Consider the following 23,585-nt stretch of genomic DNA (forward strand, 5'->3'; position numbering starts at 1 on the left):
GCAGGTCAAAAAAGCCTTGAAAAGTAAGCCAGTAAGCAGCACCCACCCATGGCCTTTATCAGCTCCAGGCTCCTGCCCCGAGTGAGCTCCTGTCCTGTGTGTATGAGCTCCTGTCCTGTCCTGTCCTGTCCTGTGTGAGCTCCTGTCCTATGAGTGTGAGCTTCTGTCCTGTGTGAGTGAGCTCCTGTCCTGTGTGTGTGAGCTCCTGTCCTGTGTGTATGAACTCCTGTCCTGTCCTGTGTGAACTGCTGTCCTGTGTGTGTGAGCTGCTGTCTTGTGTGTGTGAGTTCCTGTCCTGTGTGTGTGAGTTCCTGTCCTGTGTGTGTGAGCTGCTGTCCTGTGTGTGTGAACTGCTGTCCTGTGTGTGTGAGCTGCTGTCCTGTGTGTGTGAGCTGCTGTCCTGTGTGTGTGAGCTCCTGTCCCGTGTGAGCTCCTGTTGTCACTGCTTTTGATGAACTGTGAGTGAAATAAACAGTTTTCTCCCTGAGTTGCTTTTGGCAGTGGTGTTTTATCACAGCAATAGTAACCCTAAAACCCTGATTATGTCATGTGATCTACCTAAAAATGGAGGAGAGTTAATCCTAGAAGGTTGGGAACACTGAAGCACTGGTAATTTTTTTTTAAATGATGGTAAATTACATTTCTACTTTGTATTTCTTGATAGTTTCTGAAGTTTCATAAACATAAACATCAAAATAATCAGGTACTCCAGACACAGATAATCATTTAGGAACACTCAATATACCCATTTTTCTTCACTGAAAACTCTATATAAGTCACACACATTCAACAAGCCACCTAGAATGGAGCAGAAGACCTCACCGAACTAATTCGTAAGTCTCCCCCAGAAGTGGGTTGAAGGGCTTTCCAGTGCGCTCCCACTGAGAAGCGACAGCAGATACAGCAAATGCAGCCACACACTAGAACAGAGGAGAAGTTATTAATAGCCATTCTTTCCGTCTCAGTCTTAGGAATGCAAGTGGCACAGAAGACAATGACTAACAAAATTATTGAGAGGCTCGATTAGTTTGGATTTTCAATGTGGCTTTCTAAAGTTGCTGTAAGCTTCTACGCTCCATGAAAGTTCCTGGATCTCCTCCTACAGTGCTACCCTCAGACATGGCGTATGCATGCTATAATTCTGCCGAGGACTTTCAAAAACCCTCTAAGCCAATTTTTTCCAATATGTTGACTTTAAAAAAAAACTTTAAATCACAGTTGTCTCTCAGTGGAAGTGGTTCAATCAAATACACACCTCAAATGTCAGACTCTGTGGATGCTCAAACCTTGTAAAATGGCATAGCACTTGCTTTTAACATACACATATCCTTTTGTATATCTTACATATTTTCTAGTTACTATAGTATCTAACCCAGTGTAAAAATGATTTCATTCATAGACTGATGACAAAGAAAACGTCTACATATTCAGTTAAAGGTGCACCAACTATACATTTAGAATTGGGAAAAAAAGATACAAAACTAAACAACTTAATTGGTGCAAAAGCCAATTTTGTTGACTAAGTTTTATGTCAACTTGACACAAGCTAGAGTCATTTGGGAAGAGGGGACCTCAATTGAGAAAATGTCCCTACCAGACTGACTTATGGGAAAGCCTGTGGTGCATTTGATTGATGACTGATGAGGGGAAGGCCCAGCCCATGGGTGAGACAATCCCTGGGCTGTGGTCGTGGGTTCTAAAAGAAAGCAGGCTGAGCAAGCTATAACAAGCAAGCTACTAAGCAGCATTCCTCCATGGCCTCTGCCTCAGCTCCTGCTTCCTGACTCTTGCCATGACTTTCTTTAGTGACGGATTGGTCTGTGGACCTGTAAGCTGAACTAAACCCTTTCTTCAATAAGATGCTTATGGACATGGTATTTTATCACAGCAATAGAAACCACAGCTAAGATATCAATGAAGTTAAAAAACCAGTGATGTGGATGAAAGAACAGAAAGACACTGCTGTATCTAGAAGTATATCTACTGAGCCTGTGCTTCACCAGGAATTGAAGAACAGAGAGACACTGCTTTATCAAGAAGTATATCTGCTGAGCTTGGCCTGTGTTTCACCATCATGTACGCCATGCAAACATCTTTTATTTTGAAAATTAAAAACACTTCTTGTTACTTGAGCACTAATGAATACTGGAACACTGATCCAGCATAAACATGTTTTGGTGACTATGCATTCCAAATTTTTGAGAAGATCTTCAATAAAGTTTGCAATAAGAAATGTCGATTTCCCAATTACCACATGCTACTTTCTTAACTGAAGACTTGGAAAGAGCTTCCAGTAGCCAAGTATGGTTGCATGACCCACTTCTGTGGCTCCTGAAATTCCCATCAGTCTTCATTACAGTGGCCATCCCCAGAGGATGGCCAGGGGGACTAGATACAAAAGACTTTTTTCTCTCCTCTCCTCTTCTCTTTCTTCTCCTCTTCCCTTCCCTTCTCTTTCCCTTCCTTCCTTTTTCTCTTCTTATTCTTCCTCTTCTCCTCTCCCCCCTCCTCTTCTTTATATTTACAAATACCTTGGCCATATAGCTAGGCTCTTCCCTGACTAGATCATAACTTATTATAACCCATTTACTCTGATCTACATTCTGCCACGTGGTTGATTACCTGTGCTCAGGTAGTATGCATCTCTCTTGTCATGCCTTCCCAGAAGGATCTCTCGCCTGCCACTATCCCAGAATCCTTTCTGCCTCCCAGATGTTCCACCTTCTATTTCCTGCCTAAACTAGAGGCCATCAGATTTATTATCAACAGATGCTACATCCATATAGACACAAGATACTCTCTCTACAGGTCACCTACCTTTTCTTTTTAATATTTATTTATTTTCATCCCAAACGCTGACACCTGCCCCTGTACAGAGATCCTTTCCCCAGCAAAAGTCTCTTCAGTTTCGAGAATGTCCTATCCCCAGCTAACTTCACACCAGTAGACATGTGTGTAAGCATCTATGTCAGTGTCTGTATATATATGAACATGTGTGTTTATGGGTGGGGTGGAATGGGGGAGGAGATGAGAGACAAAAGTCTCAGACTTACACCTCTCCCAAGGGTTACTTGCCACATACCTGCATCCTTTCCACAGGATCGGAAAATGAACTGGCTTTGTGGATGAGGTATGTGTGCTCCATGTATTCAGTTAGCCGCTGCAGGAAGCTCAGAGGCTCATTAAATATGACTGGCATCGTGATCTTGGACAGTTCCTATTAGGAAGAAACCAGAACTGTTATATCAGTGTTATACACAGCAAACTATCTGCTGCTGCTGCTTTAGATAACGTGTTCCCAAAAAAGAAGCAACGGAAAAGCTCAACTCAAGAAATTTAATTAAAATCAGTTCAGTTTCATAATTCTTTACAAGCGTCTTTCATTATAGAGTATCTAGCAGTACAAGGACATAGAGACTACCCAGACATCCTTCATGGTGTCACAGAGTACACCATTTAATGGTGAGCATGGGCTGATGGCAGTGGCACTCTTTCTCAGATCAGCACTAGGATGCGGACAAGGCAATGGGGACACAGAAGCCATCTTCATGCTGATGCTGATGCTGAAACAGCAAGGCTCTGGCACCTTAGGCTATTTATATAAGTAAACAAAGCCCAATACGAAACTGCAAGGAAACCACTAATAAGCAACTCTCTGCTTTAATCAATCAAGTCTGTTTTGTCTCTCTCCAGCAAGGACAACCTTCTGTAATTTTCCCTCCAACCCTTTTCATGGAATACTGACCAGTGGGACCCAAGGCTGCCTGAGTCATGAATCACTGTTAGCTCAAATAAACCCACTAAGACATGCACCTAAGTTCATCTTTTAAAAACCTTATTTGTTTGTTAATGATCTATCATGTCTGAGCATCTGTGCAGCTGTGTGTGCCAGAGTGCACAGGAAGAGATGGGAGACAGTTCTCTTCTTCCAGTGTGTGGGTCCTGGGATCAACAGGCCATTCATTATGCTTCACAGCAGGTACCTTAACCCAAACAGCTGGCTGCTGGCTCTCATTCATATTGCTACAATGGACAAAGAGTCAATCACATACACTACATTTGTGTGTAATTTCTAAATTTGAGGCCATGTTTGGCTGACGCTGGGCTTTTCTGAGCACCCACACATAAATGTGGGTGACTTTAGAAGGCTCTCTCTATTTATAAAATGTTTTTCCATTTCCTCTGCCCAGGCACACACTGGACAAGGCTCTCACGTGGAAAGGCCACCTTTCTACCATTTACCATTTCTACCATTTGCCAAGTATCATCACATCAAAAAATCATCAAGTGGCAAACTTATCCTGGTATTCTAGAATGCTCGATGATCCTTCCAACTCTTCCTACCACTGTCCGATGCTTCCTTGGGAATCTGGCTAACATCACCTGGCCAGGTGGACAGTCCTAGGTGCAATCCAGGACGAACGCCACCAGACTCAACTCTCACTCATCCTTACTGGCTTACACAATTAAAATTACACATGGCCTTCCTATAACTGCCTTTATATAACTTCACATAACTGCCATCAACTGCATTTAAAACAGCCAGAAAATGGAGAAAAGACAAGTAACAGTTCAACACATTAAACAGAATAGTTCTATAGCCTCACTATGGAGATGAAGAAGAAAAGAAATGTATAACAAGAAAGAAAAGAAGGTTCAGCTATGCACAGTCAAGATCTTATTAAACCCAGAGTCACTGTTGGGTATAAGCCACAGACAGTAGAACTACCATGCCTTGTTTTAAGATGCACCAGGCTCCTCTTTAACTTGTAAATATGCTTTACTTTAAAAAGTACAATATATAGTATTCTTGGTATAAAACACAAGTGCAGAGGGCCTTGCACTCACAGAGAAGCTAGGAGAACCAGGAATGTTAATCACACACATGTCCCTCAGTGGGGAGAGAAAAGCAAACACCAGCGTTCCATCGAGAAAGCTGAGCAGGGTGGGTGCTAACAACCTGGTGACCCTCTTGCTATCTGTGGAGAGAGATCTCACCTAACTCCCAGGAATGATTATTCCACACTCTTCCCTTCTCATCCTGAGTGAGTATGTCACATACTTGATGGTTTGCTGACCTTTATGCTATTGGTCAGAGACCACACCAGACTCTAGGCCTATAGAACCTACCCTCACTGTCACATGTACTTTATAAAGGAGTTTCTATACAGTCACCTTTAAGCTGTATTGTGCACCTGAAATTGGACTGATGGGACTGTTACCTGAAAACCTTTCCCCAAATTGTGCTGTTTTAAATAATCTGACGACTAAGCACCTGGCATTAGACTCCCTCATTCTTATCTCTTTGTATGGTTTGCTTCGCTGTCTGACACCCAGAGGGACCCCCCTCATATGAGGACCTGAATTCAAATTCCAGCACCATGTAAAAAGCCCGGTGTGGCTGGGTACGTGCTTGTAATCCCAGGGCTGTGGAAGTCTCAGATAGGAACATCAATGGGGCTTGCTGGGTGCCAGTCTAGCTCCAGGTTCAGTTAAAAAAAAAAAAAAAACTGTTTCAAGGGAATAAGACAGAAAATAATACAACAGGGCATCCAAATTCTTTCTCTGGAAATTGAGATGTTATATTTGCACATTTGTATAATTTTATGTGAATAAAATGTAATTTTTGATGGAAAAATACAGTTTTTATCACTTGTGACAAGAGTACGCTGCCCAATAGAATAGGTGTTATAGAAAATAGCAGTTGATTAATAATATTTGTTAGTATTTTAGATTTACATTATTTTGAGTAGGTATTATTTATACTTCAAAACTCTTCCCCTCCCCCCTCCCCCCCAGAGTAAAATCTGAAAGTGTCTTTTCCTCTTCTTTTCCCATCCTATCCCAGAGAAATGCTCAAGCACACTTCCGGAAAGAGGTGTGTGTATTCCTATGTGTCCTCAAGTCTGTGCAGTGGACACAGGTGCTTATTCGCATGTCTACATGCACAGGTCTATGCACAGGAAGGAGAAAATCTTTTTGTTTTTAGAAGTCTGGCATCAACTCTATGCACTGCTGCTCCTATGCTTTCACTAGTTTTGGGGGTTGGGGGTGGGAGTGGGGGGAGTACTGCATCCATGTTAAGACCACTAAATCCAATCAGCCTAACACTGGGCTTCATTTGATAACTCTAATTTTGGCCAAGTTCAACTTTGTGCCAGTTTCTTCAGTGATGATGCTAACAGCATTTAACATAAAGCATGTTTCCAGAACACTAAGACCAGCTCTGGACACATCAGCAAACTGCATACAAACACTTAAAATCGACATATTCTACAAAGTGTCAATCACGTATCCTCTATAACTCAGGCATATTTAGCTTCAAGTAGACTTCTCTGTGGAGAGTTGAGATCCCAGACCTGCTCAGGAGAAATGTTAGCACATACTGTGGAGCAAACTGTCTCCTGATGACATGCCAATCCATACTCCACTCATGTGGGAGTAGCCAGACCTTTCAGCACCCAAGGTATGAAAAGAAACGTGCAGCTTCCCCTTCGCTCGGTTATGTTCACTCTCATTCAACAAACACTTAGCTGAGTGTCTGTGATACCTCAGGCATGAGGTAAAAGCATCAGTGTAGACACTCGGGATCTAGACGGCACTGTTCTCTTTGCTAAACTTTCCTAACAGATGTCCAGGCCCAGTTCAGGACTTTCATCCTCAGACATCCCGTTTCCTCTTCCTTCAGACATGGGAGTGTGCCAATCCAATGCTCACATTTGACCATGTTTGATAACAGTCTCTGTCTTTTGAGTACTGATCAGCTTATCTTACCCATGCTGAGTAATAACAACTTACAGTAAAAGGGGCAGTGTGTGAGTATATGAATGAGTGTGTGTACATGTGTGTGTGAGAGAGTGTGAGTGTGTGTATGTGTGAGTGTGTGTGTGTGTGTGTGTGCATGCTGGGTATTTTGCTTGTCTGTATGTGTGTGTCTCTGTGTGTGTCTCTGTGTGTGTCTATGTATGTATGTATGTATGTATGTATGTATACACAGCACATGTATGCCTGGTGTCCAGAGGTTCAGAAGAGGGTCCTGGATTCCCTGGAACTGGAGTTATGGATGGTTGGTTGTAAAGCACCATGTGAGTGCTGGGAATTGAACCTGAGTCTTCTGGAAGAGCAAGTGCATGGAACAGCTGAGCTTTTTTCCAGTCCTAGGACAGTATCTTATACCCTGGATGTCACCCCTAAGGAGGACACATTGCAAGTGCTTGTGCCCTGGTGCACTTGGACATCCCATCCCCCTCAGCCCAAGCTTATTACTCCTTAAGTGGCTGTCACCAGGCACCATCTCCTGTGCAGCCTTTACCAGACTCCTTTGCTTCTTGAAGACAAGGGTGTGTTTAATGACACACAGTAGTTAGCAGGCAATGCAGAGTTGGAGAAGATTGCACTAAAGAGAAAGGGGCAGGCAAGCTCTGGAAAGATGTGGGAGAAACTTGAACGGGCAGGAATGAAGGCTGCTGATCTGAAAAGGCTGTCAGCTGTGACCTCTGCTAAGAGGAAGGTATGGACCCTGCTGTGAAGTGGGATCCTATGCAAGAAGCTGGGGCACAGCGTATCATGCAGATGCTACAACAGACACATGTCAGGACTCGACCTCCATACCAGCCTCAGCTGGGAATTATGGTGTGTCCATCAGCTGTATAAATGGACTATTTTAGGTAGGGATGCCAACCAGAGTATGCTGTGTAGATGTTCCAACAGAAGAACTCTGACAACTCTTGGAACTTCAACAATTTTTATACAAACCCAAAACTGTTCTAAAAAAATAAAAGGAATTTAAGAAATAAAGTTTGAAGAGCAAATTTTCATTAATCATATCTAAAGAAATTATATTTCTGGTTTTCTTTGATGGAAAACACAGTTATTATACCCTATGACAAGAGGACACTGACCTAATAGAAGAACAAGCATTATAGAAAATACCAGACAGTTGATTTTTAACATTTGTTAGTATTTTAGATTTACAACACTTTGAGTAGTTATCAATTATTTATACTTCAAAAGTTGTTGATTGTTTTTCTCATTCTAAAAAAAAAAGTGTTTAAGCCTGAAAAAGTAAGTCACAAAACAACATAAGAAACATAATTTAATTTCGTTACATATATATTTGCACAGACTTACTACAAGGCTAGAATATCAAGAAGACAACAATGGCTATCTTCAGCTAGTGATATAGAAGTCTTATATGTATTCTTTTGTCTAAATGGAAATCATATACATTTATTTGAATTTTTTAAAATTCTTTTATTTTTTAATTTATTTGAATTCTTACATACAAATTAAGGAATGCAAGTACCAATGGTATATTTTAAGCATGCTTTTTTTTTTTTAAAATATATGTGCATGTATGTTTTGCCTATATGTATGTATGCTTACCAGATGCATTCCTAGGGTCCACAGAGCCAAAGGAGGGCATCAGATCCTCTGGAACTGGAAGTAAGGATGTTTTTGAGCAACCACAAGGGTGCTAGGAACCAAACTCAGGTCCTCTGCAAGAGTATCCAATGCTCTTATCGAGTCACCTCTCCATGCCCAAGAATGGCCTTTTCTCCCCACTCAAGCTTTCTCTGTTGTAGCAGGTTAAATTTATTTAAATGTATTTATTTTATTTATGGGATGTTAGCATGCTTTTTGTGTATGACCTTATGACACCACTAGGAGAGATATTATACATATTTTTGCTAAGCTGTAAGAGCTGGCATTTATTGCTTGCTAGTGTGCACATTTCCTAAAATGAATACACATTGTACTTCTCATCAGAAGTAAAAAAAAAAAAAAAAAAAAAAAAAGACATGATAAACAGATAAACTTGAGAACAAGGGATGGGTTGCATGGGAGGGACATGGGAGGAAAGGGAAGGGGAGAATGGTATAATTGTAATTTAATTTAAAAAATGAATATATTAACTAATATCTACCTAACAAGTCAGAGGAAAGGGATAAAGGCTGATAATCTCACTCTCTAGAGGCTGGCACACCTTACAGCCATCACTGACACTTACATCAGTGTCAACATGGAGGAAGAGAGCAGTGACGGAGGTGGTGGGTGGACGAAGTGCCACAGCAAGGGCACATAACTGGACACAGATAGTCCATCATACCTTCAAAGACAGAAGTGTGGCCTCTGAACAGACAGAGTAGACAGCCAGGGCCCAGCGAAGAGTAACTGTTGCTGGTAGTTAGTGGTTTTCAAGGAGTTCTGTGATGGGTAGGAATAAAGAGAACATGGCCTTGTGTCTGTACTTAATGCCACAAGATGGTCAGGGCGGTGCTGGGGAGATGACTTAGTGGTCAAGCACTTACTGCTTCATTATGTGGACTGCAGTTCACATTCAGCACCTTGGAACAAGCAGAGTCCCAGGAAAGCACATGTGTGCACACATACATACCAACAAACAAAACCCAAGATCTTTGCAAAAACATTGGAAGGAAATAGTGTAGAGTGGGCTGGAGAGAACTTAGCAGAGTGAAGTTTGCACTGCAATCCTAAAGACTGGAGATGGGATCCCAGCACACGTATCAAGCCAGGATCCTAGAAAATGGCCACAGACCAGCTCCAAGGGGCATGAACCTTGGAAGATCTTTGGAGCTCACTGGCTTCCAGTCTAGTCAAGAAAACCTGAGTTTCTGGCTTCAGGGCAAGAGAACCTTACCTGAGGATTAAGAACAAAGTGTTATAGTAGAATGTCTACTCCATGACATCTATGGTCTATGCACATGTTTTCAGATGTACCCCACCCTTCAGACAGACAGACAGACAGACAGACAGACAGACAGACAGACAGACACACACACACACACACACACACACACACACACACACACACAAATATAAGGTAGTAAACTTTACATTATATGTATTTTCTAGAAGGGAAAAACTAGTTTCAAGAAAAAACTCCCACATCTAAATCAGAGCCCTATCCTCCTTTTTCTCATGTAGCCACGAACAAGGCTAACCTTTCATCCCAAAGTAGGTCAAGAGTCACTCACTCAACAGCTCAGTAGGATTTGAAAACATTACATGAACTAATTCACATCAAATACTGGGCCAGACACTGAGTGAGCAATAAATGCAGGCAAATTATTAGCATTATCATGAGCAATGCGCACAGGCCTTTCAGTCCTCCAGGGCTTCACGGATGCAAAGTTCTGGGACCCAGCTGCCCAGCCTTTGCCACAGCCCATGGTTGGAAGCTGAGGAAGACAGAGAGCGAGGGAAGGGCTCCTTAAGTCATCTAGAGGATCTACACACCAAGGGTGCAGGATGGCCCACTCCTGAAACAGCAATGCCCCCTGACCATTGAGCAGAATGAGGTATGGATTGGCTATTTCCAGTTCAGCTCTCTTCCTGTGTTGTGAATGACAGATTTATCTTAAAAGATTTAAAAGATTTACTTACTAAAGCAATGAAGAATGGCTTTCCCTGTAAGTTCAACTCTAGATCTTCCTTCCCTTGCTGCCAGCCCTGGAGAAGCACTACAGATGCTAGGAGGCTCTCATTGTCACTGAATGAACAGACTGGGGGGAGAGCTTACACACTCTAACACATTTAAACACATCTTTATTACAGGGATTCAGAAGGTAAACAGTCAAGAAAATGGGACGCCAGTATCTTGGCCAAATAAAAGAGATTAAGAAGGAGCTGGATGTGGAGGCTCATGCCTTTACTCCAGCATTTTAGAAGTAGAGGCAGGTAGATCTCTGGGAATTGAAGTGAAGTCTGGTCCAGGGATACATCGTGAGACCCTGTCTCAAAAACCAACTACACACACACACACACACACACACACACACACACACACACACACACACACAAACACAGAGGGGTTGGGGGAGGGCAGAGGGAAATGTGTGCACATAGTCCAGATGGCCATGAAAACAGTCCTGACCTCTCTCAAGAGCACACAGCAAGCTATTTTAAAGCATGCCAACTGGACAGCAAGTTTATTTCCTCCATTGTCTGGAGTTAATTAAAAATAATCTTACACTTATTTTGGTTTCTAAAACTTGCACTATCTTAAGTAGGTAATAAAGACAGCTACACAACATATATTTCCCCTCCATCTCTCCTAGTTCTTGGTAATTCAAATGCACCATTGCTGCTTCTAACTCAGCAAACCTGGCTGTGGCATTCCTTAGCTATTATATAAACAAATTAGCATGTGTATATGTCCCAGCAATAGGAAAACATGTATTCCAAAGGTCAGCCTTCAGGAAGAGACATTAGCTGGAACGCTTTATCACTGAGTGCAGTCAGATGGAAAAAATTAAGTATTTATTCCAGGCAACTCTACCTGTGACCTAGCTAAAGCAAGGTTTAAATTGATCCCTGCACATAAGTACAAACCAATGATGCAATTGAAGACACTTCTAATTGAAACTGCTTATCAGCTGATGGACTGTTTAGAGACAGCGGAGGAAGGCCATCCCTTCATTTTAGTACCACGCACAACTCATAAGCAAGGCTGCTTTGAGCTCAGCTGAAGTCAAGACTATTTTCTAAACAATAGGTCTTCCATCTTCATATCTAACTATGCAAATAGCTCAGATGTGGGTTATTGACAGAAACCTTGGGTGTCTGGTAAACCTGTTTACCCTGTCGCTCAGGCAGCCACTCATGAGCAGTGTGTGACCCAAGCACTCCATGGGCTTCTGGGTTCTTCACAGTCAGGAAAAGCAACAGTTTTGGCTGTTAGGAGAATGAAGATGTAAGATGAAGCTGGCCCTGGATCTGCTCTCCATGCGGTGGCCTCTGCTTCCCACGGCATGAAGGCTGTGGTAATGACACATTCCTTCCATTTAGAGCCTGGGAAGATCACTTGCCACACTCTAATCCCATGTCACTCAGCTGGGGCCTCACTCCTGTAAGTGATTCATGGTCTAGTGTTTGTCATTGGTTGAGATGACCTCGTCTGAATGCTCAGTCGGCAGTGCCCTGAGTAGCAAGGCTAGAACACGGCAAGGCACTCTGGAAACACTGTTGTTCTGAGGACAGCTCACTGCCTCACCTCTGTCCTCACAGACATGGAAGACAGCGAGGCAGGAAAAGTGCCGACTGTCTGAGTGTTGAGCCAACTGCATAGGGCACCTTAGTACTACCAACAGGAAAGCAGGAGAGAGAATACATGAGAAGCTTCAGGGAAAAAGAAGGAAACTGAGGGACTGCTACATGGGTCTGAGCTGAGGGGCGATGAGCTGCAGTGCTGTGGAAACGTGGAAGGCAAGCCCTGGCTGCAAGTGCCAAGGCACAGTGTCCCGTGGGTTTGTTTCCATATTCCACCCATGCGCACCCACTCTCCCCTCAGCTCTGGCAGGCCCGAGCCAGCCCGTAAACGTTCAAGACACACCACCCCCCTGAATTACTGTAAACCTTTTTCTTTCCATAAGTGTTAACATCCTCAGAACTTGCTATCAGGGAGTCGGGGTGAAGCCTCTCTCATGCAAGGTACCACTCACTTACTCAGCTCCATGCCCTTCCCCCACTTCAGCTCTGGAACTGTGTCTGGCTGACTTCTGGCAGTTCTCTGGGGAGAGATTCTAGATCATGCTACTCTGTGGTGGTGTTGATGTGTCTCAAGTCAATGTTTACAGCATGGCAGGTGTCGCAAAGGTCCCATCCTCCCCATTCTCTACCTTGTGAAGTAAATGTGCAGATTGATGGAAGTGCTTATGGCTCTGTGTTGAAGGCTTTGTCACTGGTAGGTGACTAGCATCTGCCAGAGGTGACAGGGACATAAAAATTCTGATGTCACTAGTGCATTCTGAACCTGGTAACAACAGGCAGGACTGGTGGCATATGATGCCGATGAAGGGAGCAGATCCTTGAAGAGAGTCCTCAAAGCGTGTCCTGTCCCTGACCCCTCTCATCTGTTTTCTGCCTGCCCTGAGTAAGCAATGCCTTTGGCCATTCCCTCTAAGTAAAATGGCACTCTGCCTCATGTCAAGGGTACAGCAGACCTCTGACTAAAACATCTGGGACTGGAAGCCTAGACCCATCTTTCATCCTTCATGTTCATGTCACATCACTGGTCACAGTGCTAGATAAGTCACGAACACATCAGAGCCCAAGGGAACATAAAACAATTTCACCAAAAATACTAATTTGGCAAAAAAGTATGTCTCAGGAGGAAGTTTATGAATCCCTTCTAAAGGACCAGGTAACACTGGGTCAAAGAAGTGTGTGGGTGCGGCTGGATGGGAGAGCCTGGGAGAGCATCCCCCAGACCACAAGGCCTACAGCTTGGGAACAAAAGGTAACAAAGCCCTCTCTATTAGTTTTCCAAAGTTCTGTTTTTATAAACAGAAGAAGTCCTAATTGATTTGTCAGCTTATAGATCATAACAAATTATTTTTGATAATGCACTCTAATTTTTGGCATATAGCTGAGAAGGGACAAAGAACTGAATGACAATCCTAGATATTAACAATCCCACAAACTCCTACTCCCATCTGTTTATTAATGTGCAAAGGGTTTCTCAATCTCGGCGTCTATTAAAGTAACATAACTGTGCTAAATTCCACTATCATTTTTGCAGTTGGAGACGGTTTCTCAGGTGTGCAAGTCCAACTGCACCAGGGCCACCTCACTCACCCACAAACAGCATTCTATGTTTTATGCTGATATTTTAGAAATGTTCCACCCATAATGTTATCACTGATATACTATTTATAATAGTGGCACACAGTTAACATTCCTTTTAGACACATCTTGTGATAGTGAAATACAAAATCAATGAAATACTTTCAGGGATAAAAATTGGTTCAATGCAATTAGTTAATTTCTGTAGGAAATAAAGAACAGAAATACAAGTACAAGGGGAAATGGAACTTTATGCTTTTGAACTACTAGACTTAGCCAACCAACGATGACAGCAAGCATCTCTCTGTGGGAAAGGCCTCCCCAGAGCCATGCAGAGTGTTACAGAATTTTCATTTGTTAAAGTCAATACCATAAAGTAGACCTTGCTCATCTCTTACAGTAACCAAGCACTAAGGTCACAGTGCTGCCTGCAAGCAGGGGATGTAGAGGGGACATCAAGGACAAGGGCTCTCAGCCCTGGCCCAAGTGCTGTGAACAGATCTCCCAAAGCTGAACCTGAGCTGGGTCTGCTCACAAAGCCTCAGAAAGCAGGGACAGGAGAAAGGGACATAGGATTAAGGAGACATTTGACAAAGACAATAGAACAAATGCTGGGAAGAGAGTGCTGGGAAGCTGGGCACTGCTTTCTGAAAGTTTTTATCACAAGAGATTTATATGGAATTCTAGTTACATAAAGTGTTTATTTCATGCAATGTAATCTGATATTTGGTAACAAAAGTCTGTCCAAAACAAAATGGGAAAGGAAAAGAAGGACTGGATAGGCATGAGAAATGTGAAATTCTATACTTTTTAGAAACAAAGCAAAACATGATGTACTGGGGTCATGGGGAGGAAAAAAAAACCCTGCTGTCGAGGTGTTAAGTCACATGTACACAGTAATAAATGCCTGAACTGAGAAAACAAAGACTTTCCTTACTGGTCACAGAATTAGACCCTACCATCCCTAGCAGATAAGATCTCCTATGAATCTTGTTTTATATTTTAATTTTTGAGGATCTCATTGTACAACCATAGCTGGCCTGGAACTCACTAGGTAGATCACTCCAATTCACAGAGGTCTGTTTACCTTTGCCTGCTGTGAGTTTTAAAACCCATATTTCACTATACTACCCATCACTGTACCAGTGGGCCATTAACTAAAAAAGACTTGAGATTAGTATTGAGCTGTGAGGCTGATGGGGGGAGGGGGAGGGAGTGGCGCTCACACACTGCCAGTCTGACCTAGTATACAGGGACAGTGTAAATAGGTCAGACCAAGTCATATCTTCTCTGCTATTTTTAAAACTTCTAAGCCAGGGATACTGGTGAACGTTTGTAATCCCAGCACTTGGGAGGCAGAGACAGGAGGACTCAGAGTTCAAAGCCAGCCTAGGCTGCATAGCAAAGTCCAGTCTTAAGAAAGAAACCAACCAAAAAACAAAAACAAAAACAAAAACAAACCCAACCAACCAATATCTTATTATCAAATTAAGAGACCTATAATGCTCAGGGAAGAAATATGGCAGCTGAAGGCACCTAGATGGCTTTTCAAACACCAACTGATTTTTTCTGGTTTTGTTTTTGTTTGTTTGTTTGTTTGAGACAGAGTTTCTCTGTGTAGCCCTGGCTGTCCTGGAACTCACTCTGTAGATCAAGCTGGCCTCAAACTCAGAAATCTACCTGCCTCTGTGCCACCACTGGGACACACCAACTGATTTTTAACAGATTGTTACATGTAACATTTTAACATTGTAACATGATTGTAACAGAATCAGGGGCATGATGTAAAGAGTCTTTTAAAAAATTCTTTAACAGTATCAAAATGTATGAATGCTACTATTTTCTAAGTCTTGACTCGTTTTCTTTGGGGCAGGGTAAAACAGGTATACATTAGAGTGAGCTACCCAGAAAAATACAATTTTAGCTATGGTAATGCCGTTTGTACCACTCTGCCAGGTATCTTTATTTCCTCCTCTGCTGGTGTCCAACACATCCACCTTCTGCCTCCTCCTGACTAGGAGAGGCCTTACATGGTCAGCACTTGAGAACATTCCAGATGCTGGCGATGCCCCTTAAACCCACTGTAATGAATCTAGAATGTCAGAGGGTCACCTCCCAAGGTGACCAATCAGCCAGACCTACAGACAAGTCTCAGAACACTCTGGAGTGCACTGGAGTGTGTGGGTAAACCCACCCAACTGTTTGTGACTTATGATTCATCCATGTGTTTATTTGTACCTGTAGCCCTGTACCTAAAAATAAAAGCATTGCCACACTCTGGAGAGAACAGTAACAGGTTTATCTAACATGATGTCATCTCCTAACTTAGAACGGAACTTGATAAAGACAAACAGGCATACTGTTGGTGACCCTGCAACATCTACCACACCTGGCGCCACCATGGACCCAACATCTGCTGAGACAGGAGACAGGCTCAGACAAGAGTCGTACAACAAGCTGTGTTTCCTGTAATGTTCAGAAAGACCAGCCACACAAGCTGTGTTCATACACACTCCTTTTCTTACATGGTCTCAAGGCAGACGTGGCATCGATTCCATAGAAACACAGAACTGTGTTTTCCAAACCATGGCTTTTGTTTAACCAGCAAATTATAAAATGAGTTTAATGAGTTGAAACCAGTATTGCTTTAATATTAAAATAACTCACTGTGGTAATGATAATCATTCTCTTGTGAAACTGGCTTTCACTTTAGAAGCACACACACAACTACATGTCGCAGGCAAAGATAAATACATCTACTGAAGGCTGAAAGACTCCACAGAAGCATTTTTGTTTCGAATTGTTAGTTATAAAGAGACTCTTAAAGTCAGTAGCAAGTGACTTCTATTAGCCTACAGTTTAGTGGGTATAAAATCGTCATCTAATTTAAGTACATACTGCCATATGTTTGCTGTCTTCAGTCTTAAAATGACTGAGGGAGACTGAAGCCCTCTTTCTGACTCTCAGCTGGTTTTTCTGCTGCTATAAGGACTACTGTGTATTGAGCACTGTGCTGGCCTAACAGATCCCTAGCACTTCATATAAACTATGTATCTTTGCACACCTCTTGAGTGCAAGCTAGGAGTGGCACCTCGCCAGGTCTCACCTAAAGGAGCGGCCAGGCCGCCATGAAATCATGAACCAGCTTCACAAATGAATGAGTCAGATGAATGACTGCCAAGGACTCAGGAGACACTGGTTTACACTGACTGTTTCCGGGATGAACACCTTGGCAGTGGCACTTAGGAGGTCTCTGCTGACAGGGCAAAGGAGCACTAGAAGAATTTAGGGTAAGCAGAGTGGCTGAAGAGACTCTGGCATCAAACAGGTGTGCGGGGAAGGTTCTAGCAGCACGCCGGGAGGCACGTGCTGGCCGCGTTCACAGTATACTGCTCAGGCTGAAGCCTTGGCACCGTGAGAGCCATGTTATTCAGTTACCATCATTCTTGGTGGCCATACTAACATCTGAGGTGTCATGCTAGGAAGAGACGTCTAGCTTAGCATCAAGTGGCAGAGTCCAGGAGGCAGTGCCTCAGGAAATGCTGCCATAGTCCTCCCTCTCCCAGATTAGACCCTGCCCTAACAATGCAGCAAAGATGATCCACACATCTGCCACACTGCACTCCCAGAGACAGCACAGAGGCTGGCCCTGCAGAGCCCTAGCAAAGGGAGAGTCTACCTAGTGGGGTCTGTTCTAGGAGACAATCTCTAAGGAGTTATATGGGCAAATACAAACTTGGTGTGCCACAGGAGACAAGCACGTCCTTATTTTCCTACATAAAAGTTTCATGAAAGCCACGTTAAATGGCATAAAGAGTGACCCTGACTCTTCCAGAAAAACCTAATGTAAAGCTGAGGTTTTTACACTCATGGATACTTCAACCAGTGTTAGGCCACACTTCCATGTTGTTGTTGTTGTTGTTGTTGTTGTTATTGAGCCCCTTCCCAAGCACATGCAGTCACACAGGACACCGCTGGACCCCAGGAGGAAGCACAGTTAACTCACCATCCCAATGCACTTCCTGAGGATGCTCCAGATGCTGAAGTCATTTCTGGAGAACATAGGTGACGGCAGGCTTGTTCTGGGGGAAAAAAGAAAACATACTTCATTTTTAATGCCAATGATATTGGAAAGAAAAACACGTTGTCATTGACCTGAGTATAGGCATACCCATGTACAGACACATTACAAAACTGTGCATTGTCACAGACAGGGCAAAACAGGGGTCATACCTGCTCACCACTGCTCTGACCCTTAATATTTTCAGAGCAAATAAACAGGCCCTTTGTCTTCAGTGCTGCCATGATTGTAACTCCCTCAATTGGTTCTGTTCCTCAGAATAAGGCCAGATCACCTCACTCTAAAGAACCTCCATGGGGCTGGTGAGACAGCTCAGCGGTTAAGAGCTAAATTCCTAGCAACCACATGGTGGCTCACAACCATCTATAATGAGATCTGATGCCCTCTTCTAGTGTGTCTGAAGACAGCTACAGTGTAATCATATACATTAAATGAATAAATAAATCTTAAAAAAAAAAAAAGCTCCATATATGCTTCTGTGTGCTCTGTGTGCTGGCGTATCTATTCAGTTACCTGACTCAAGACCCAGTTGTCATCCTGTGACCTAGCAAACCACTGCACTCTAGCCAACTACTGGACACAAAATCCTGAAGTATTTTGGAAATTAAGTGAGAAAATACTAACAAATTATCAAAACAGAAGCAAAGTTGAAACCCTGCATCATACATTTCAAACTTGCTCAGGACACTGACATGAACAGAAATCGAGATACCCCTCCACATGGGAAGAATTTTAAAAAGCAAACCTTTGCAGAGAGGGAAAGAAGCAAGACAGACCGGGCTTTCAGTAACAGGGGGTCTCCAGCTTGGATTTCAGGCAGTTAGAAGCCAGGCCTGGTAGGCAGGGTTCCAAGCCCACTCCAGCAATCAGAACAGCAGTCCTATGGTAGGGAAGGACAAGCTGGCCAGGTCAGCTTTCTACAGCAGGTGGCAATAACTCAGCTTGCCAAGGTGACAAGAGCTGCCAGATTTCTAGCTGCCTGCTAAGAGACATTCAGATGTAATACTCAAAGGACTATAATACGTGCTTGTAATCCTAGTACCTGAAATAATGAGGCAGGAGGATAATGAATAGAGAGGTAATTCTGTCTCCAAAAACAAAGCAAGGGGCTAGAGAGAAGGCTCAGAGCAAACGGCACTGCCTTCTCTCCTACAGGTCTTGGGTTTGGTTACCAGTACCCACATGCTGGCTTGTAAGCACCTGTAATTCCATTTCTAAGAAATCAGTTGCCCTCTTCTGGTCTCTGCAGGCACCAGGCATCCATGTAGTACACTGACACACACAGAGGCAAAACACCCATACATACAAAATAAAGCTAAAAAGAAAACAACTACCAACGAAACTCAAAATACCTAACAAAACTGTTACCTTTGAAAGAACCCCTACATCAATTTGAACTATAATTGCATTTTCAGATTGAAAGCAACCATACTTAAAAGCTGTCAGGGTGAAATTCTTCTAGCTTTTCCTTTCAGGAATATATACTGTTCATTCAAAAGAGTCTTCAACCAGCTAACATGCTAGAGCTGTGGCCACAGCCAGTATTTAAACTATATTCTCCACTCACCAAGACTACCAATCTCTGTGACATGGACAATACATCCCAGGGCACAGATCCCTAGTGCTGTTGCCACAAGAATTTATAATCCAGTGTTAGCCATGGACATAAACATACTTTCCCTCCTCTGTCTATGGAACAGCACTTTGTCAACTGTAATCCCAAAGAAGGCCTCATATAGACTGAAGGAGGGCTGGGATGACCCACAACAAAGGTTCACATTAAGTGTCTAGGCATGTCTTACTGTTCTGACTGGAGACCAGAACAGAGGCAAGAAAGGCAATAAATGTCTTGGAAGTATGCGTTTGTGACAGGTTTGCTCCATGCCCAAGGATGGTCTCACATTCTATGTACTCCTGGCTGGCCTTGCACTCTCAGTCTTTCTGCCTCTGCAGTGTTATGACTACAAGTATGTACTACCACACTGGATCTCAGAAGCAGTTTTTAAAAAGAGAAGAAGATGAGGGACCTCAAGCTTGGTAATTATTAACCATTTAGGAATTGCCACAGATTTGCCACTAGGAGTCCCACTTGGGATATCTTCTACTTTTCCTTTTGCAGTATTTTATGAAAATATATTAACTACTTGTTTATGAGGAAACCAAATTACCAGCAATGTTATGTATGTCAAACAAAACTACAGAGGAGAGGTGGAAGGGATTCTGTTTGGGAACTTATTCTACAGACTGCTGGTTTCTTCTGTGGACATGCAGAGCCAGGTACAAACCTTAGCCCACACCATGCTATGAGTTAGTCAGAAACTGTGGAAAAAATACTGTCCTACAAGAATATATGCCGTGCAGAAGTCTTGGTTTAACAATGACCTCAGAATTGTTGACCATCATCTAAGGCGGCAAGGCTGCCAGGGAGACAGGTGCAAGGGCAGACTGTGCAGGGAGGCACATAGCCAAACAGCCCCAAGAGCCAGACAAACCGGGACCCAGATCTGCTGCCATTTTCAACAGTCTCCTTAACACTGCTGTGCAGGAAGACTTACCAGAGCCCAGACAACGCGTCTAGAAAACATGACTAACTGGTAGCAAAGGAAACGTGTGTATTCTGGAAGAACACAGGAAGGAGGAGGTTAGGGGACAAGAGGCACAGCAGGGGACCTGGGGTATTCCTTTGGGGTGAGAGTATAAACACCTCTGCAAACCCTATAGTCTCACCCGCCCTGAACCTGCCTCTTTCAGCCTTCTCCACAGCATGAATAATGCAGCACCCGTATAACCCTCTACCCAGGACTGTGACCCAATCAGTATGGAAGCTCCCAGGTTTATTGACCACTACAGTAGAGGCCTAATACAGGGCCTAGCACAGGAAAGAAGTGTTTGCTGGATGAACTCTGGATTATATTCATTTTTCTCTTCTAGAAGGTATTTGGTTTTCAGTGTATCCAAGACAATAGGAATCATAGTACAGAGGTAAGCAGATAGATGTCAGAGCAATTGTCCTAAACGGGAGAGAGATTCTATACATGAGAGGAGGGCTTTCCAACAGAGGTTGCGTCAGGCACAGCATGATGATCTGCACCAAGGCAGGCCAGGAGTGCTATGCTACTAGACAGCCTACAGAGAACAAGACTGAGCACACAGTTATCTGCCCAATGCCAATGATGCCAAGGGTGTGCAGCCATCCCTGCTACATGAACACAACGAGAACATTACACATAATTTCAAGTGTAGCAAGATCCAGGTTAATCAAGTAAAAAGGAAAGAAACTAACTTTGGTCTTTATTGTGCAGGGGACTATAGAATGCTCCCTCTTAGAACCTCTTATGCCGAACACCTGACTCATAGCCAGCAGTACTTCTTATTCTGCAAATTTAGGAGGAAAAGCTTAGCTGGAGGAAGTGGTCAATGGGGCATGCTTCTGAAGGCTACATAGGGTTCTCAGTCCTGTCCTGAGTCTCCGACTACAAGCAGAGGCCCACAACCAAGGGTGACAAGAACCAAAGACTGAGTCCTATGGAACTAAGAACCAAATAAGCCTTCTTTCAAGTTTTACTTCAGAAGTTTAAAATGTATTCATTGAGAATGTCTTACATGAATATAATATACTTTGATCATATCCACCCGCCAACTCCTCTAGGACTATCCCCACCATGTTCTCCCTTCCAACTTTATGCCCCTCTCCAAATAATCCCAAGTCCACAAACCGCCCTGGCCAAATGTGCATGGGTGTCAGCCACCTACAGAAAGGAGGTCAACCAAATAGGGGACATACCCCTGTAGAAAGTGGACCCTGCCTCCCTCAGCAGCCATCAGGGGCTAATAGCTCTTTAGGTATAGGTAGGCCCTGTGAACCTCCCCACCAGTGCAGGAATGTGGGCGGACTTGACCTTGAGAGACAGCAGCAGGAAGCAGCCACTGAAGTGAAGAAGCCTGGCATGGGAAGGAAGTCCTGCAGTTCGAATATGAGCATTTTAACAAGTACCATGCAAACAACTCACTTATACTGTCTTTAAAATGCACTGTATTTCACACTAAGAACATTGGCTTAGCTATGAGCTCAAAGTAAACTTCAGCTGTGGTGAAACAGGGGTGCACAGTGGAGAGACTTGCTGCTGCCTTACAGCCTACACTAGTGCAAATGGAAGCTGCACAGGTCTTGCAGCTCGGCAGCACCAGCCACACTTCAACGGCGCAAAAGCCACTGGCACAAAAGCAGCTGTCCTGGGTAGACTGGATCCCAGTGATTATTTCTTAAGATTTTGGAGGAAGAGAAATAAATTGCTCAATACTGCAAAGTGGATGAGGACAAGATGCCAGCTCACAGCCTGCACAAGCCAGGCAGAGCCAGTGCACAGAGGAGGGGGAGATGTAAATAAGGATATGGCAGATTACAGTCGACTTATTTGTATTATATGCTTCTGTATATTAAGATTTCCATCAGGAGTATGTTACTGGATGACAGTATTAGCTCTAGGCAGGAGTCAGAATGGTCCAGCAGGGAGAACAGAGTGGCTATTCTGTTCCCCTAGAGTCCATCTGAGGGTTATTATCTTGCCAGCTAAAAGAAAAAAACCAAAACAATCCACTGTACCAGGGGCTGACAGTGTTCTGCCTGGCTCAGTTTTAGACCACACAGAGGACATCATAGCTGTCTACACAACAAACCACTATCTGGGCTTTGAATAAGAAAACTCCTCAGTTTGTTTTAATGGTGTGATGGTACTGTCTCTGCTTGTCCAACCATGATCCCCTGCTCCACACTCTGGCAGACAGAGTCTAAGTGAGCTGAACCAAATGAGTTTATGAAATCTGACTAAAGAATGATGACCCCCAAAAGCTCATTGTGAGAAAAACTGTGCCTGGGCCTGTAAGCCGTTTCCAACGTCCTGCCTCCAAACTTTGACCCACACTTGGACAGCTGAAACCTTAAGAGAACTTTACGAGTCAGGTCTCAGAAATTCACACAACCCGGCCCAGGATCAGAGGTGAGGAGGACACAACATCTGGCCCAACACCAGGAGTAACTGGGACCAGCGGGATCAGGCACACAAGAACTCTGCCAGCCCAGTAGCTCCGGTTTCTTCCAGTCTGTCTGGGCTGGCCAGTGCTCTGAGCAGACCTTGGGCACAAACTCTGCAGTCAGTCCCAAAACACCCAGAGGAAGCTGCACTCCCAGGTGCTCTAACAAGCCCAGGGTCACAGGATCCCAGAATCACAGGATCACAGAGACAGTTTGACTCTGAGGAGTTCTGACACAACCAGGATCACAGGAAGGACAGGCTCCAGTCAGATTTAGAAAGGGCAGGTAGCAGTAGAGATAACCAGATGGCAGGAGGCAAGTGTAAGAATATAAGCAACACAAAGGAAGGTTACTTGGCATCATCAGAACCCAATACTCCCACCATAGCAAGTCCTGGATACACCATCACACTGGAAAAGCAAGGTTCAGATATAAAATCACTTATCATGATGATGATACAGGACTTTAAGAAAGACATAAATAGCACCCTCAAAGAAATACAGGAGAACACAGGTAAACAGGTAGAAGCCCTTCAAAGAGGAAACACAAAAATCCCTTAAAGAACTACAGGAAAACACAATCAAACAGGTGAAAGAAATAAGCAAAACCATTCAGAATCTTAAAATGGAAATAGAAACAATAAAGAAATCAGAAAGAGAGACAGCCCTGGAGACAGGAAACCTAGTAAAGAAATCAGGAGTTGTAGATACAAGCATCACCAACAGAATACAAGAGATAGAAGAGAGAATCTCAGGGGCAGAAGAGTCCATAGAAAGCATTGACACAACAGTCAAAGAAAATGCAAAAAGCAAAAAGTTCCTAACTCAAACATCCAGGAAATCCAGGATGCAATGAGAAGACCAAACCTAAGGATAATAGGTATAG

The 23,585-nt window shown here is 43.5% G+C and overlaps 1 protein-coding gene across 11 annotated transcripts in view; it reads right to left on the minus strand.

Moving 5' to 3' along the window:
- Positions 1 to 23,585, minus strand: part of Osbpl1a (oxysterol binding protein like 1A) — a 195,909-nt gene that overhangs the window by 12,314 nt on the left and 160,010 nt on the right. For all 11 annotated transcript variants that reach the window (XM_031364995.1, XM_031364997.1, XM_031364994.1 and 8 more), the window contains 3 exons: positions 17,594 to 17,669; positions 3,083 to 3,217; positions 823 to 920 (listed from right to left, as the gene is read on the minus strand). In XM_031364995.1, the coding sequence (XP_031220855.1) occupies positions 823 to 920; positions 3,083 to 3,217; positions 17,594 to 17,669 (309 nt within the window). The remainder of the gene's footprint in view (positions 1 to 822; positions 921 to 3,082; positions 3,218 to 17,593; positions 17,670 to 23,585) is intronic.

The sequence above is a fragment of the Mastomys coucha genome, unplaced genomic scaffold (assembly GCF_008632895.1).
Source record: "Mastomys coucha isolate ucsf_1 unplaced genomic scaffold, UCSF_Mcou_1 pScaffold13, whole genome shotgun sequence".
NCBI classification, from domain to species: domain Eukaryota; kingdom Metazoa; phylum Chordata; class Mammalia; order Rodentia; family Muridae; genus Mastomys; species Mastomys coucha.